Here is a 15686-nt window from a genome sequence, read left to right on the forward strand (position 1 = left end):
CATAAGGTATTTAAACCTCCATAGATCAGGTAGTCATGTTGATCTGAGGTCTGTGCTACTGTTGGTGTGTTTGAGCCGTCCCAGACAATAATGGCTGATGAGGCAGACTTGGGCCTACTTCACCCACCGGTTCACGTGAGTGGTGCTGTATGGCAGGTTCTATTTTCTTGTTATTGTTAGAACCCCAAGTTACTATCTCCTTGCCTTCCTCCCTTAGGAACAAGAGTAGACTAAACCTGTAGAGCCTGTATTGAGGAGTTCATGCGTGAGGAAAAGACGTCCTTCAGGGACGAATTAAAAACATTTATTGAAGAGAAGGTGGTTTCTTCAGTGGCTGCTGCTACTCAGGGAGCTTCCCAACAGAAAAAGGCAAGAGTGGTGACAGTCTCCTCTTCTGAGGAGGAAGAAGGCTGCGCTTCTGACTCCCCCTCTTGCTCCTTTGTAGAAGAACAGGATCCTCAGGACCCTGATCAGAGATCCGATTCCCGACATTTATTCCATAATGATGAATTGGATTTACCTTCTAAAGGCTATGCCCGAAACCCTGGATTTGGAAGATGAGATTACTTCATCTTGTGAAGATGAGTTATTCGGTGGTTCAAAGGCCAAAATACATTGCATCTTTCCAGTCAACGACACGCTTAAGGGGTTAATTTGGGAAGAATGGAAAGATTCTGAGAAGATCGCTGTCTCTATAAATTTTATGAAGCGTCTGGTCTTTGATCAAGAGGAATCCAAGGATTGGGACTCCTTTCCCAAGGTAGACGTCCAGGTGTCTAAGGTCTCCAAGAAGATGGATCTTCCTTTCGAGGACTCGGCTCAACTCAGAGATCCAATGGATAGAAAGTCGGAGGCCCTTTTGAAGAAGGCTTGAGAGACTTCAATGCTTACCCTCAAATCAAATTTATCCGCCACGTCCATGGCAAGAACTCTATACTTCTGGTTAAGGAAGTTGGAATCACACATCCATGAAGGCACACCTAGAGAAGCCTTGTTGGAGAGCGTTCCTTTACTAAGATCAGCAACCGCGTTTCTCACAGACGCTACAGCAGAAGGTATCCGATTTGCAGCAAAGGAAGGAGCCCCAACTAATGCAACTAGAAGGGCCTTGTGGCTGAAACAATGGGGTGGAGACATTTGCTCTAAGACCAAGCTTTGCAGTTTCCCTGGGGTCCTATGTGTACGGGCCTGAATTAGATGCTATCCTGGAGAAAGCATCGGACAGGAAAAAGGGAAAGCAAGACAGCTGCCAAGAAGAATCCTTTTTGTCCTTTCAAGAACACCAAAGAGGCCTTTGTGGGAAAGGTAAACGGGGTCGCTGGAGCTACCCCGAAGGAGGAAGAGGAGGGGGCTTTCTGTTCTCCAACCCTCCTGACAGTACTGTAAACAAGAAACGGTGACGCCAGGATGGGGGGGGGAGCGACTTCTTGGGTTTGCATCTCAGTGGTCAAAAATCACGACGAATCCCTGGGTGTTGAACATTTATAAGTTCAGGACACAGGATAGAATTCACCTTAATCTTAATCAAGAAGCCAAACGGTGCAAATCAACTGATTATAAACCTGAAGCAGCTGAACAACTAGATCTGCTACCCAGCTTATTCACACCAATTCCTATATGTGCACAGTAGATCTCCGGGATGCATATTACCATGTCCCTATTCACCCCTCATCGCACAAATATCTCAGATTCTCAACTCTCTCTCCAGAGGGATGTATACTGCATTTTCAATTTCGAGCACTTCCCTTTGGAATCTCCTGACGGTTTTTACCAAGATCATGGTGGAAGTTGTGGCCTTCCTAAGGCTACAAAATGTGTCCATTATCCCTTACTTAGAAGACCTACTAATAATAGGGAAGGACAGGACAAACCTAATGGCTGCAAGAGAACTTTCCCTAGGAAAAGTTAGGTTGGTTAGTCAATCTACAAAAATCTGATTTAACACCTTCCACCCAAAAAAATATTCCTAGGGGTTCTTTTGAATGCTACTTCTCAAATGTCTTTCCTTCCCCAGAGAAAAGTGAACAACAAGCGGGGTCTTTCCTGGAATCTCTCCCTAGTACTAGATGCCCTCTCCAGGTATCCCTTTGAACCATTGGAAGGTATTAGTATTAAAAATTTAACTTTAAAGACTTCTCTCCTGAAGTTCCCCCAATCTCCTGATGTTACAGCTATCTCCATTAGAGAGCTTTACATGCATATTCTACCTGACCGGATCATTCTCACTTTAGATCCAAGCTTTACCCTCAAGGTGGTGTCCAGATTCCACAAGGACCAGGAAATCACCCTTCCATCCTTCTGTGTGAACCCTTCCTCAAGCAAAGAAGTCTTGTGGCACTCTTTAGACGTAAGGCGGTCAGTCCTAGCCTATTTGCAAGCTACAGAATCCTGGCGTAATGACCATAATCTTTTTTGTTAAGTTTCAGGGAAAGAACAAGGGGGGAAAAAAGCGTCAAAAACCTCAATAGCAAGATGGTTAAGGATGACCATAGCCACTTGCTATATGGAACAAGGAAAAGCGGGCCTCATAACATGAAAGCCCATTCAACTAGAGCTATGTCAGCTTCCTGGGTGGAAAGAAGGGACGCTTCCCTGGAACAGATTTGCAAAGCCGCCACTTATTTTGTAGATCTCCAAGTGGGCCGTCATGGGGGACGTTATGGAAATGGTGAATTAGTACTCACCGGTAATTCGGTTTCCATCTAGTCCTCCATGACGGCCTATATATTTTGCTCCCTCTTTTTCTGTTATTTAATGTATGTGATTCTAAAACATGCAAAATAAATTTGTTATATCCTTCCTCCGTTGTAGTTATTTGGTAGACACTGGCGGGAGGATGCGGGTGGGAGGCCTTTAACCTCTCTGCTTCCTGTCCCTACAGAGGTCAAGGGGCATCCTCCAAGTGGGCCGTCATGGAGGACTAGATGGAAACCGAATTACCGGTGAGTACTAATTCACCATTTCAACTTCTTTCTCATTCAATAAAATTGATTCGGCTCTATTTAGGGATTCATTGAACAACTGTTATGACCCATCCATTACCATCTGGATATATGACTACTTAACCAAAAGCCCTCCATATGTCAGAATATTTTTGTACAAAACGCCCAGGGGTGTACCTAGCCTGTCTGCTGCCTGAGGCGAGCCATAGAAAGATGCCCCCCCCCCCCCCCGCCCATATAAGTAATATATCAGGGAGCATCAGGACCATCATATTGGTTTGGTGTAAAAATAAATTAATGCAAAATGCATGCAGCGTGCCACCATATAGTATAAAATGGATACAGCGTATCGCCATGTAGTATAAAATGGATACAGCGTACCGCCATGTAGTATAAAATGCATACAGCGTACCGCCATGTAGTATAAAATGCATACAGCGTACCGCCATGTAGTATAAAATGCATACAGCGTACCGCCATGTAGTATAAAATGCATACAGCGTACCGCCATGTAGTATAAAATAGATACAGCGTACCACCAAGTAGTATACAATGCATACAGAGTACTGCCATGTAGTACAAAATAGAAGCCCTGATAAATATCACAAATGCTGCATATACAAACAGTAGATACAACACACACAATATATATATATATATATATATATATATATATATATATATATATATATATATATATATATATATACACACACACACACACACAGAAATACCTCTCTGTTGTGTTCGGCGCTTTTTCCTCCACCGGCGGGAAGCCGGGAGTGGGAAGACTCGATAGCCGGGCCGGTGAGGCGGGGGTAGAGAGCCCGGAACTTGAGCGGGGGCGGTCGGAGCAGGGAGCCGAGAGCCTGGAGCGCAGCGGGGTTGACACAGGAGCGAAGGGGAAGCCGGGAGCGGAGGTATGCGAGGAGTGGAGGGGCGAGAGAACATTGTCGGCCGGCGGCCAGGAGCACGGTGCCCAGCTGGAAAGTGGCGCTGGCCTGCATCAAACTCCCGCATGCCAGCCGGAAGCTCAGTGGCGGCGGGGGGCGGGTGCTAGGTGCCGCCGGCGGCTGGGGGTAAATATTAGATTTGAGGACTTTATTGGGTAAACCCCTTTACTTAAAAGCTCCAAAAGTCCTATTATTCAATAGTCAATTCAGAAATGACCACTGAGGAAATGGATGGTCGCCTATATAACCATAGGAGGTGATCGTGGTTGACTTTAACTTCACAAATATTAACATCCCCCGGCATACGGCCTGCATCCCCCGGCATACGGCCTGCATCCCCCGGCATACGGCCTGCATCCCCAAGGAAATATCCTGTGTAACCTACTGGGAACTCCGTACCACCTAGCCAAATGTTTTTCAGGAATCGGGATACAATTGAGGTACTGTCACAGCTCAAAAATCCTAGTCTTTTGAGAGCAGGGTGCAAAGAGACTAAGAAGGGCCTCAGTTACAAACCAAGAGGTACAGGCTTTGTAAGGTCCAGGAGTGAATGTGTCTAGCCAGGTGGAATCCTTCATGAAATGCTCCGCTCTAAATTTACCTGCCCCCAAGGTTTTCAAATCCCGGAGGTAAGTTTGTGTTGACCAAGATTGGGGTCAGAGGAGTGTGCTGAGTAGTAAGCATTCTCTCACTAATTCCACTGGCAACATTTTGAGTGTCAGATCTACCGTGGGGTGGTTCTTCCGGGCCGCTGTTTCCTAACGAGATGGAGGGAGGCGAGTGCTATGTGTGATTATTAGGCATAATCAACATTTATTGGGGAAAACCTAAAGAGAAACAGTACAAGTAAGTGATAACAGTACAAGGCTGATCGTGCAGGATCAGAAACATCAAAGATCATGGGGCACATTTACTTACCCGTCCTGCGCGCTATCCCTGATCCAGACTGTCCGACCATCCTGCGTTGTTGCGTGATTCACGTAGCTTGTGCGCCCGATTTCCTGCATGTGTCGCTACCCCGCTCAGGTCCACCGGAGTTCACCACCTTCTTCCCGGTGCTTGTAAGTGCATGTCTTGTGACACAATTTGACATGCACATTAAATCCCGAGCGTAGTCCGAATCAGTCGGATCGTCAGTCGGCCCACCCCCTGATTTTGTGTGCCGCGTGAAAGCCGGCACGATTGCAACACAATCTGATCACGTACGCCAAAAAACCTCAATACGGCGCACAACGGAAATTGTCGGATATTCTGATGATATTGCGGTCCCTTAGTAAATGAGCCCCATTATTTCATTAGAAGTTGGGGATAAGAGTCAAAGCATAATACAATGAGTAAGAAACCCCAAAATGCCTATGTGTGATCATTATACTATGGATATTTTGTTTTATGGCCTTCACATGCTACGCATTGGTTGACATTCTCCACCGAAGTCCTTGCAAAATGTCCTAGCAGAGATTAATTTCCTCTGCAACCAAGGCGCCCTCCAGGAGCAACCTGTTCAATTTCCATTGTCATTGGAAATCTATGGGGTCAGGCAGGTTAATCATGATCAAAATAGTGATGTTGTCAATTATAGCTGCCTGGAGAAGGCCCAAGTCACAATCTTGTAGAAATAGGTAGTCCAGTCAGGAGTACACATCATGCGCCATAGAGTAAAAAGAAATGTCTTTGTCAAAGGGGTGTAGGAGTCTCCATGTGTCCATCAGTTGGTGTTCATGTAACAGTCCCCTTATTCTACACAAGCTGCTCTGTGCAACTGCTGAAGAGCTGGAAGTGGTATCTAGGCTTGGATCTAATTCCACATTAAGATACCATCAAACAAACAGAACTCCTTTAATAAATTTGTTGATAAGATCTAAGAAGGTGATTAGTGCTTTGGCTTGTCCTGTGTTGGGTCGATGGAGGGGGGCAAGTGTGTATATGTGTTCTGCTATACTTTGTTCCCTGAGCCATTTAGTTATCACCTTTAGCTAGCTTTATGGCAAGGTGCTCCATCATGCTGGAAAAGGCAATGTTGATCACCAAACTGCTCTTGGAGGACGTTCTGGTACCATTCTTTATTCATGGACGTTTTTTTAGGCAAGACTTTGAGAGCCGATTCCCTTGGCCACACATGAATGTTTGCAGGATGCTTTACAGTTGCCATGAGATAAGACTGGTGATATCGCTCACCTTATCTTCTCCGAACAAGCTGTTTACCAGATGTTCTAAATAATCGGAAAGGGGATTCATCAGAGAAAATGACTTTACCCCAGTACTCAGCATTCCACTCCATGAACCTTTTGCAGAATTGGCTTCTTTGCTGCCCTCCTTGACACCAGGCCTTACTTCAAGAGTCTCACACCTGCCTGCTGCCATTCCTGAGCAAACTCTGCACTGCTGGTAACCTGATCCCGAAGCTGAAACACTTTTAAGAGACAGTCCTTGCACTTGCTGGTCCTTCTTGGGCCCCCTGGAGCCTTTTTGGCAACAATGGAACCTATATCCTTCAATTCCTTGATAATGCAATAGATTGTTGACTGAGGAACAATCTTTCTAGCTGCGATACTCTTCCCTGTTAGGCCAGTTTTGAGCAGTGCAATGATGACTGCACGTGTTTCTTTAGAGATAACCATGGTTAACAGAAGAGGAACGATGATGCCAAGCACCCCGGCCTCCTTTTAACCCCTTAATGACGCAGCCATTTTGTAGCATAAGGCTCAGCCAAATTTTTTGGATTCTGAGAAAAGTGACCCTAATTTTTGAACCCACACCCTTAGAGAATTTTGCAATGTGTAATATATGTATTTGCCCCTACAGGTGAATGATCCAATTAGGCCCTTAAAATTAAAAAGGTAAAAATTTTCCTATAAATGTCACTTTTACTCCTCATTTTTGGAAGCCACAAGGGATAATATATGAAATGACTCCGAAAAAGGTGTAAAACTATTTCTCACGAGTGTAGAAGTACCCCACATGTGCATATAAAATGCTTTATGGGCGCACAGTAGAGGAAAAGAGGGATGTTTGTCTTTTAGAAGCCAAATTTGTCAGAAATTCTTCACATTTGTCAGGATACATTTGGGGAGCCTAGTGGTACCAAAACAGAAGAAAACCCAAAAAGTCACCCTAATTGTTGAATGTACACCCCTTGGGGAATTAAGCAAGGTGTAGTGTAATACACTTGGTGAAATGAGCATTTTGAACATATAGGTGTGCAATGGAGTCCAGGATGGAAATTGCAATTATTTCTGGAAAGTTCAGTGCCCGTTATGGGGCGTCCGTTACGTGATTCCCATTATGTGATGCCCATTATGTGATGCTTAGTTTGCCACTGTAAAATGTCAGCTTTCTGATTAGGAAGCCATATTTCCTGATGCGAGAGAGACCCAACATATGATCCTAAATGCTAGCCAGAAAATGATAAAGCACTTGGAATATAAATAAATAATAATAATTAAATAAATAAAGAAATTGGAGAATTTATAAAGGATCTGCTAACAAATCCAGAGACTTAGAGGGGAAATAAAAAACATAAAACCTGCAAACTACATTCCACAATGAAATAATGCAGGGCTATAGGGAGCTATGTAACCTAACAGTTGTTACAATTATTTATTTTACCGAAATGAATTCTCAGCAGGCTGGGCGTGAATTGTGAATGTGTTGCGTATAAGGAGGTGGAATATATTAGGGGACCAACTAAACTTTTTGTCACTCTGGAGTTGTCGCAGGTCTCTTAGTAGTATATAGTGTCCATCCTAACTCCTCTTTTGGAACTGACCTGAGTCCTACCTTTAGAAGCAGAAGAATTCACCGGGTAAAGAGTCCTGGCAAAACAAGGGAACATCTAATCCAGAGGTACTTCTTGTCCCAATATTAGTTTCCTAATATATTCCTCTTGAAAATGGGGAAATGATACGGCAGGACCTGCACATTGGAACAGCTCATAAGAGTTGTACAGCATAATCTGTACATTGTACACGGCCAGCGATTTTGTACCATATCTTCATTTTCTGTAGGGAAATTCCATAGGGAAATTATCGCCAAGTGTTGCTCTTATTCACCCTAGCGATGCTCATTGTGACGAATATTGCTGCTATTGGCTGGACCAAATCGACCAGTCAATAGCGGCAAGCATGGACAGAGGGGGGCAGCAAAACCCCGGTGGACCGCAAGGCAAATTGTCAGGAACAGCCGCCACCCTGCCCCGATCACCGTGTCTACAGACATGGTGATCGGTATTACAGATGTAAGTAAATTCGCTGGTCTGCATTGATGAACCAATAGGAGCGATCATGAACTGGGAGGTGTGGGGGGGACGTAATCCTTCTGGTCCATGGGGCAGGATGGATGGCTATCAGGAACAGCCGCCATCTTGCCCCCATCACTGTGTCTGAACCGTGTTTGCAAGACACTACCCGCCGCATCGTTTTATGACAACTCGTGTTTGGAATAGGCTATACAATCTTTATTTTTTTTTGGCAATTTAGACAAATAAAGGCTTTTTTTTTGCGAGATGAGATGAACTGTAAAAAAACCCTTCATTTTAGTGGGTTTTTAGCTTATTGAAGAAATTTTATTAATTCTTTACGTGTGGAGGAAAATAAAGTCGTCAGTTCTTGTTTTGGATTTTAAGCATTTTTATGGGGGGGTGTTCACTGTAGCATAACAAATATATTTTATCTTTATTCTACTGATCACTACGATTACAGTGATACTTCATTTATATAGTTTTATTTATATTTGTCCAATTTTATTGAAGGAAAACTAGAATAGAAAAAATTCCATTTGTTTTAGTATTGCCATTTTTACAGCGGCATAACTTAAGTATTTTTTTGTTTACGGAGCTGGTTGTGAGCTTATCTTTTGTGTGACTTTTTTGAATCACTTTTTAGAACATTTTTTGTAAAGCAATTTGATTAAAAAAAAGTTATTGTTCAGTTCAGGAACCGGCGCCAGAAGTTTGACGTAATAATACTGCAAATTGCAGGAACGCACCTTCCACGATGCGGTACTATTACATCAAATGTCGGGAAGGGGTTAAAAACCCAATATCTGTGTGGAGATGATTTCAGTAAAGTAATTACTTGTGCTTTTTATTTGTGTAATTGTATAGATTTTTATAGATATCTATAGCCCATTTCCCCTGAGGAAGCAAGATAACTGGCGAAACATGTTGGAAGGCTTAATAGTTATGGATTTTTTTTAGAAACAATAGGGCAGATTTACTTACCCGGTTCCGTCGTTATCACGCGGTGCGTTGTCTGACGAGGCTTCGGGTCTGCCGCGATTCACTAAGGTCCCTTAGTAAATGTGCCCCATGGAGAAACTGGTACTATCAGCTATGAATAAACTCTGAGCTGCAGACAGAGTTAGCTGTAAGATAGGCGCAATAGCCTGAAACAAAGGAAAAGTTGTTATAGTGAGTGTTGGCTGAGTGAGCGATAGTGTGTGAACATTTGTATTATCTAAGGCTATGTTGACAATAACACTGACATCTAGTGTAAATAAACTTTAGCTACTTTAGAAACAGTGTATATAATAGACAAGCTCAGCAGCCATACTTATCATAGTTATCTAGTGCTATTGAAAATAAAGAACAGACAATTGCACAAGTAATCACTTTATTAACAACTGAAATCATCCCCAAACAGCTTCTCATTATCTGTGCAAAGAGCTGCTACAGGACGTGAGGAATGAGCTGTGTTTATCCTTTTTTTTCTATTTTTTTTTTTTTTTGTCTTTATAATAATATAAACTTAACCTCGAAGCTCGACATGAGAAACCCACAACCTAGGACCTCATCCCCTTACCCCCTCTGATCCCAGAGGGAATGCTGATGAGATAATTCAAGCCTCTGAATAGCAAGTCTAAGTCCAGTTTGGTGGGGAGGGCTTGTATGAGCTTCCTCAGGAGTTTAAATTCAGTTTTCATGCCAGTAGGTCTTGGCCCCTGTGTCTGCTGTTGTACTAGGACTTGTGACTGGAGTGTAGCTGGGATCTCAGGGAGCCCTGATGGTGGTGTTTGGGGGCCCTAGCAGTACCTGTGGTGTCAATGCAGGCGTGTCCCCACTGTTGTCCACCTGTGGCCTGTGGTGTGGCAGCTCATTCTGCCAACTCATGGGAAAGGGCACCATATTGGGAGCAGGGGGCCACACGTGTGGAGCGGGAGATGCTGGGGCGGGAGGAACTTCCTCCGCGTCTGCCAGTCATCCCTGGGTGCCGGACAGGTATGTAGAACGGCCCTCACCCGATGAGTGTCCTCTCTGCCATTGCCAGGCCACGCCCGTTTTTCTTATTTTTCTTATGCTTTTTTTCCCATATGCCATGTAGAATTTTGTATGAAAAATTTTTTTTGTGTGCTTTTGTGTTACCTGGACAGTGGACCTGCTGTGGAAATTGTGTTCTTGGACTTTGCATAGGCTAATAAGATATATTGGTTTGACAGGAAGCATTTGATTCATAATGCATGAAATGAAATGGTAGATTTCCTTTAAATTTACAGCGTGCAATGTCAGTCAGCTGCCTCTAAAGCCAACAAGATCTTGTCATGTATTAAAAGTGGTATGGGATCTCTGGATAGGGCTGTTATATTACCACTGTACAGGGCATTGGTTCTGCCTCACTAGTAATATGTTGTCCAGTACAGGGCATCTGTCCATAAAAAGGATGCCCTGGAGCTGGAGAGGGAACAATGAAGAGCCACAAATATAAGAGGTATGGAGGGTCTCGATTATGAGGAAAGATTAAAACAACTAGTCTCAAAAATAGACAACATCATTATTTTATTTAAATATTGGTCTAAACAAATAATACGGTGGAAAGTTGTTGCAGCTTGAATCCAAAGACCAGGGGGCACTGTCTCTGGCTGGAGGAAAGAAGGTTTAATCACTAAAGGCAACAAGCCTTTTTTACTTAAAGAACTAGAAATCTGTGGAATAGCCTGCCTCAGGCGCTGGTCATATAAGGGACAGAGAGCTTCAAGAAGGGGCTAGATGCTTTTTTACATCTAAATAACATTGTTATAGTATAGAATTGTTTCCATTGAATCACTTCTCATCAGTCCGTTCCCCTCCTTGGAGATCTTTATGAACGTATGTCTTTTTTTAACCGTATAAACAATGTAAACCATTGAGATTAGAAAAAGGCAAATGTTACTATATGATTTGTAATGTATCGCACGCAACTATGTGTGACTCTTTAGGCAGTTTTACACTGCTGTTTCTTGGTCTATGAACCACATAAACCCGTGCAGAGTCCTGTGGCACAGACTCACGAACTGCTGAGGATGGAATCTTTTTACATCGTAGATCGCCATCATGTAAGAGGCACGGTCCCCAGCAGTTATGTTTGTCCATGGCGTAGTACACTGCACTGTTTGTGGACCTTAGACCAACATCGGCAGTGTGAAACTACCCTTTAAAGAGGAAGTGTCACCCTGAAAAAGTGCACTAGGAGCTCCTTACTAAAGCAAGCAGCTCCTAGTGCTAAAACAAATGCAGCAGTGTTATACTGTTAGCGTTATTGGAAACCTCCGATAACGCTAACAACGCTGCGATGTTTGGGGGCGGTGACTGTCGCGCGTCATGTGGCAGTCACCGCTGCCCTATGAAGCAAGCAGGGCGGTCTGGGGAAGAGGCAGCGCCGCTGACCGCCCCCTCATGAATATACGCCGGATTGCTTTGAGAGCTGTCTGGAATTTTATACTGTACATCGCAGTGGTGTTGGCGTTATCGGAGGTTTCCGATAACGCTAACAGTATAACACTGCTGCGTTTGTTTTAGCACTAGTAGCTGCTTACTTAAGCAGATCCTAGTGCACTTTTTCAGAATGACCGGTCCTCTTTAAGTGTTCTTAGAGGGATGATACACTGTCTTTCCCTCTCCCCATGTTTGTTTCTCCACACCCCCATATTCCCTAATTTTGTTTTCTATGTCTCATTCTACAAAATCTCATATTTATTTCTAATGGCTTAATGGAAAACTTTTGTTATGTTTTGACAATTTACTAACTTGCCAGTTTTTCGTTTGCTGATATTACTAAGAGTTTCAAAGCTGTGCAATAAAACTCAAAATGTTACTTTTATAGAGGCCTCATTTTGAACACTTTAGCAAATGGAACACATAATAACCACATTAGTGACCACATAAATAACAAACCCTAATTAATTTTTACTTGTCTTTAATATTTTTTTTATTCATTTGTCAGCATTATGATAGAAATATATGCATTTTTTTTACAGTAACATGGAGGGCTCAATTCAATGCTTTGGTTCTTCAACCTGACTCTGTTTCGGAGAATATTGCTGCATTTACATTTAGCTCTGGAAGTTCTACCAGTAAGTGTATATTTTTTTCATTAATTAAGGTGTTTTACAATTAGAAAAAAAAAATTAATGAATAAAGAATGCACATAGGGGCCACACACGTGCAGTTAAGTTCAAAAAGCAAAGGGCAACCATGAGTTTCTCTTTACCACAGTAACTAATATTATCAAAAAACCTATAAAAAGCCAACAGAATGTAACATCCTGGAAGTGTACCATTGATCCCACCAATGTGGGACCGGAAAAAAACTGTAAAAAAAAAATGTGCATGAGTAGGATCCTCCTAATCCACTGGGTTTGGTACCAGAATATGATGAACAGATCCTCTGACCACTCTCCCATGTAGAGAAGTTTTTGAGCAAGTGTCCGAAGTTTAATTATTTCCTATTAAGAGAGGTAGAACATAAGCACCTGTGTTACTATTAACACATTTACCTTTTGTGTCACCCCCTTCATCCTCATTGAATGTAAGCTCTTGCGGGCAGAGCCCTCACACCAATTGTTCCATATGACTGTTTGTTCTATGTAATGTAATATTATATCTGTATATATCCCCTATGATTTGTAAAGCTCTATGGAGTTTGATTGCGCTATATAAATAGTTTATTACCTGAGCTGCTGCAGAACTTATTATACACTTAACCTACTCCTGCACGGCTACGGCAAAACCTCCTCCTAAGTTTTCTAATATGGCATTAAAAAAAAAAAATTGCCTCTTTTGGCTACCTTCATAAGGCACCCCCCTTGACATCAAGAATGACCTTCAGTAAGCCTTATGACATGATTACGGATTACACGGTAGGAAAAAGAGATAAAGTTTTCCTTAAAGGACACCTGTCATCAGGTCCCTGCCACTAGTCCTGTCGCCTCTACCTGTTGGAGCAGCTCACAAGGATCCCATCCCAGCCTTTATCTAGTTAATTCATACATTAATCATTGTAAAATCATCTATTCTTTATGTAAATGAGGCTGGTCACATGGTCAGAGGCAGTGATGTCACCCCTGTTACCCCTCCCCTCTCCTCCCCCTGCTCATGTCTGTGTGTAATGTATGGTAAAGTATTGCTAGTGTGTGCTGCATTTGCTGACATGCTGCATCCTCCTAATATACAGGTGAGAGACACAGACATCAGCTACACATGAATCTGACATGTTCTGCTGTAACATGGCTGCCTGGAGCTGCTGTATCTCTCCTAAACACACACACACATATGCACACACAGGCTGCGGGGGGTGTGGCCACCAGAACCAGGAAGCACATCATTATACAGCCTCACATCATTATACAGACTGTCAGTCATGCACTGGGGGTGTGGCTGTGCCTCCCACTCATGAATAGAGTGGACAGCTTGAATATGCTAATGCTTCATTGGACATTTCACAGGTCATTTGCATACAGCTTTAGGACCTCATTGCTTAGGTTTACAGGCATGTAGAGGGACAATGAAGGGATAGAGGCAATGCTCTCTAATGGCAGTTTATGAAAATATATTTAGTTTAGGGGGGTTATTTTGCATGACGGGTTCTCTTTAACTTATTTGCATATTTCCTCTTAAAGTCTACATACATTCCCCTATTAAGTATTGTTACATCTGTTACAACCTCAATATCAAAAAATACAAATTGGTACTATATTCACAAACAATTATGAATATAACTAATAAAATCTATTTAATACAAAAAGATAATAGCAACAAATTTACATAGCATGGTAGTTGTACAATGGGAATACATGATTAAAAACGGTGCATAGCCACATATAAAACAAGCCAAGTGCCATAGAGAATATAGAGAATCCGTATGGAATTGGAGACCTAGTAACTAAAAGCAGAAGACAGCTATATATAAGCCTTGGCTTAACATGGACGGCTCAAAAAAGTACTAGAAAGTCATTACCATACCAGGATACAGGGTGTGCACTGTGTAGCCCCAACACGTGTTTGCCCACTGGCTTTCTCCCCTTGAGTGTGTGTATATATAATATGTGTGTGTGTATGTGTGTATATCTAATATGTGTGTGTGTATGTGTGTATATCTAATATGTGTGTGTGTATGTGTGTATATCTAATATATGTGTGTGTGTGTGTGTATCTAATATATGTGTGTGTGTGTGTGTGTATCTAATATGTGTGTGTGTGTGTGTGTATCTAATATGTGTGTGTGTGTGTGTGTATCTAATATGTGTGTGTGTGTGTGTGTGTGTATCTAATATGTGTGTGTGTGTGTGTATGTATCTAATATGTGTGTGTGTATCTAATATGTGTGTGTGTGTGTGTATATCTAATATGTGTGTGTGTGTGTGTGTGTATATCTAATATGTGTGTGTGTGTGTGTATATCTAATATGTGTGTGTGTGTGTGTATATCTAATATGTGTGTGTGTGTGTGTGTATATCTAATATGTGTGTGTGTGTGTGTGTATATCTAATATGTGTGTGTGTGTGTGTGTGTATATCTAATATGTGTGTGTGTGTGTGTATATCTAATATGTGTGTGTGTGTGTATATCTAATATGTGTGTGTGTGTGTGTATATCTAATATGTGTGTGTGTGTGTGTGTATATCTAATATGTGTGTGTGTGTATATCTAATATGTGTGTGTGTGTGTGTGTATATCTAATATGTGTGTGTGTGTGTATATGTGTGTATATCTAATATGTGTGTGTGTGTATATGTGTGTATATCTAATATGTGTGTGTGTGTGTATATCTAATATGTGTGTGTGTATATGTGTGTATATCTAATATGTGTGTGTGTGTATATGTGTGTATATATACTGTGTGTGTGTGTATGTGTGTATATATACTGTGTGTGTGTGTGTATGTGTGTATATATACTGTGTGTGTGTGTGTATGTGTGTATATATACTGTGTGTGTGTGTGTATGTGTGTATATATACTGTGTGTGTGTGTGTATGTGTGTATATATACTGTGTGTGTGTGTGTATGTGTGTATATATACTGTGTGTGTGTGTGTATGTGTGTATATATACTGTGTGTGTGTGTGTATGTGTGTATATATACTGTGTGTGTGTGTGTATGTGTGTATATATACTGTGTGTGTGTGTGTGTATGTGTGTATATATACTGTGTGTGTGTGTGTGTATGTGTGTATATATACTGTGTGTGTGTGTATGTGTGTATATATACTGTGTGTGTGTGTGTGTGTATATATACTGTGTGTGTGTGTGTGTATATATACTGTGTGTGTGTGTGTGTATATATACTGTGTGTGTATGTGTGTATATATACTGTGTGTGTGTGTGTGTGTGTATGTGTGTATATATACTGTGTGTGTGTGTGTGTATGTGTGTATATATACTGTGTGTGTGTGTGTGTATGTGTGTATATATACTGTGTGTGTGTGTGTGTATGTGTGTATATATACTGTGTGTGTGTGTGTGTATATATACTGTGTGTGTGTGTGTGTGTATGTGTGTATATATACTGTGTGTGTGTGTGTGTGTGTGTGTATGTGTGTATATA

General features: G+C 42.0%; 1 protein-coding gene across 2 annotated transcripts in view; it reads left to right on the top strand.

The window, feature by feature from the left end:
• Nucleotides 1–15686, top strand: part of WDR75 (WD repeat domain 75) — a 219199-nt gene that overhangs the window by 129994 nt on the left and 73519 nt on the right. For both annotated transcript variants that reach the window (XM_072120944.1, XM_072120943.1), the window contains one exon: nucleotides 12122–12217. In XM_072120944.1, the coding sequence (XP_071977045.1) occupies nucleotides 12122–12217 (96 nt within the window). The remainder of the gene's footprint in view (nucleotides 1–12121; nucleotides 12218–15686) is intronic.

The sequence above is a fragment of the Engystomops pustulosus genome, chromosome 8 (genome assembly GCF_040894005.1).
Source record: "Engystomops pustulosus chromosome 8, aEngPut4.maternal, whole genome shotgun sequence".
Classification (NCBI taxonomy): Eukaryota; Metazoa; Chordata; class Amphibia; order Anura; family Leptodactylidae; genus Engystomops; species Engystomops pustulosus.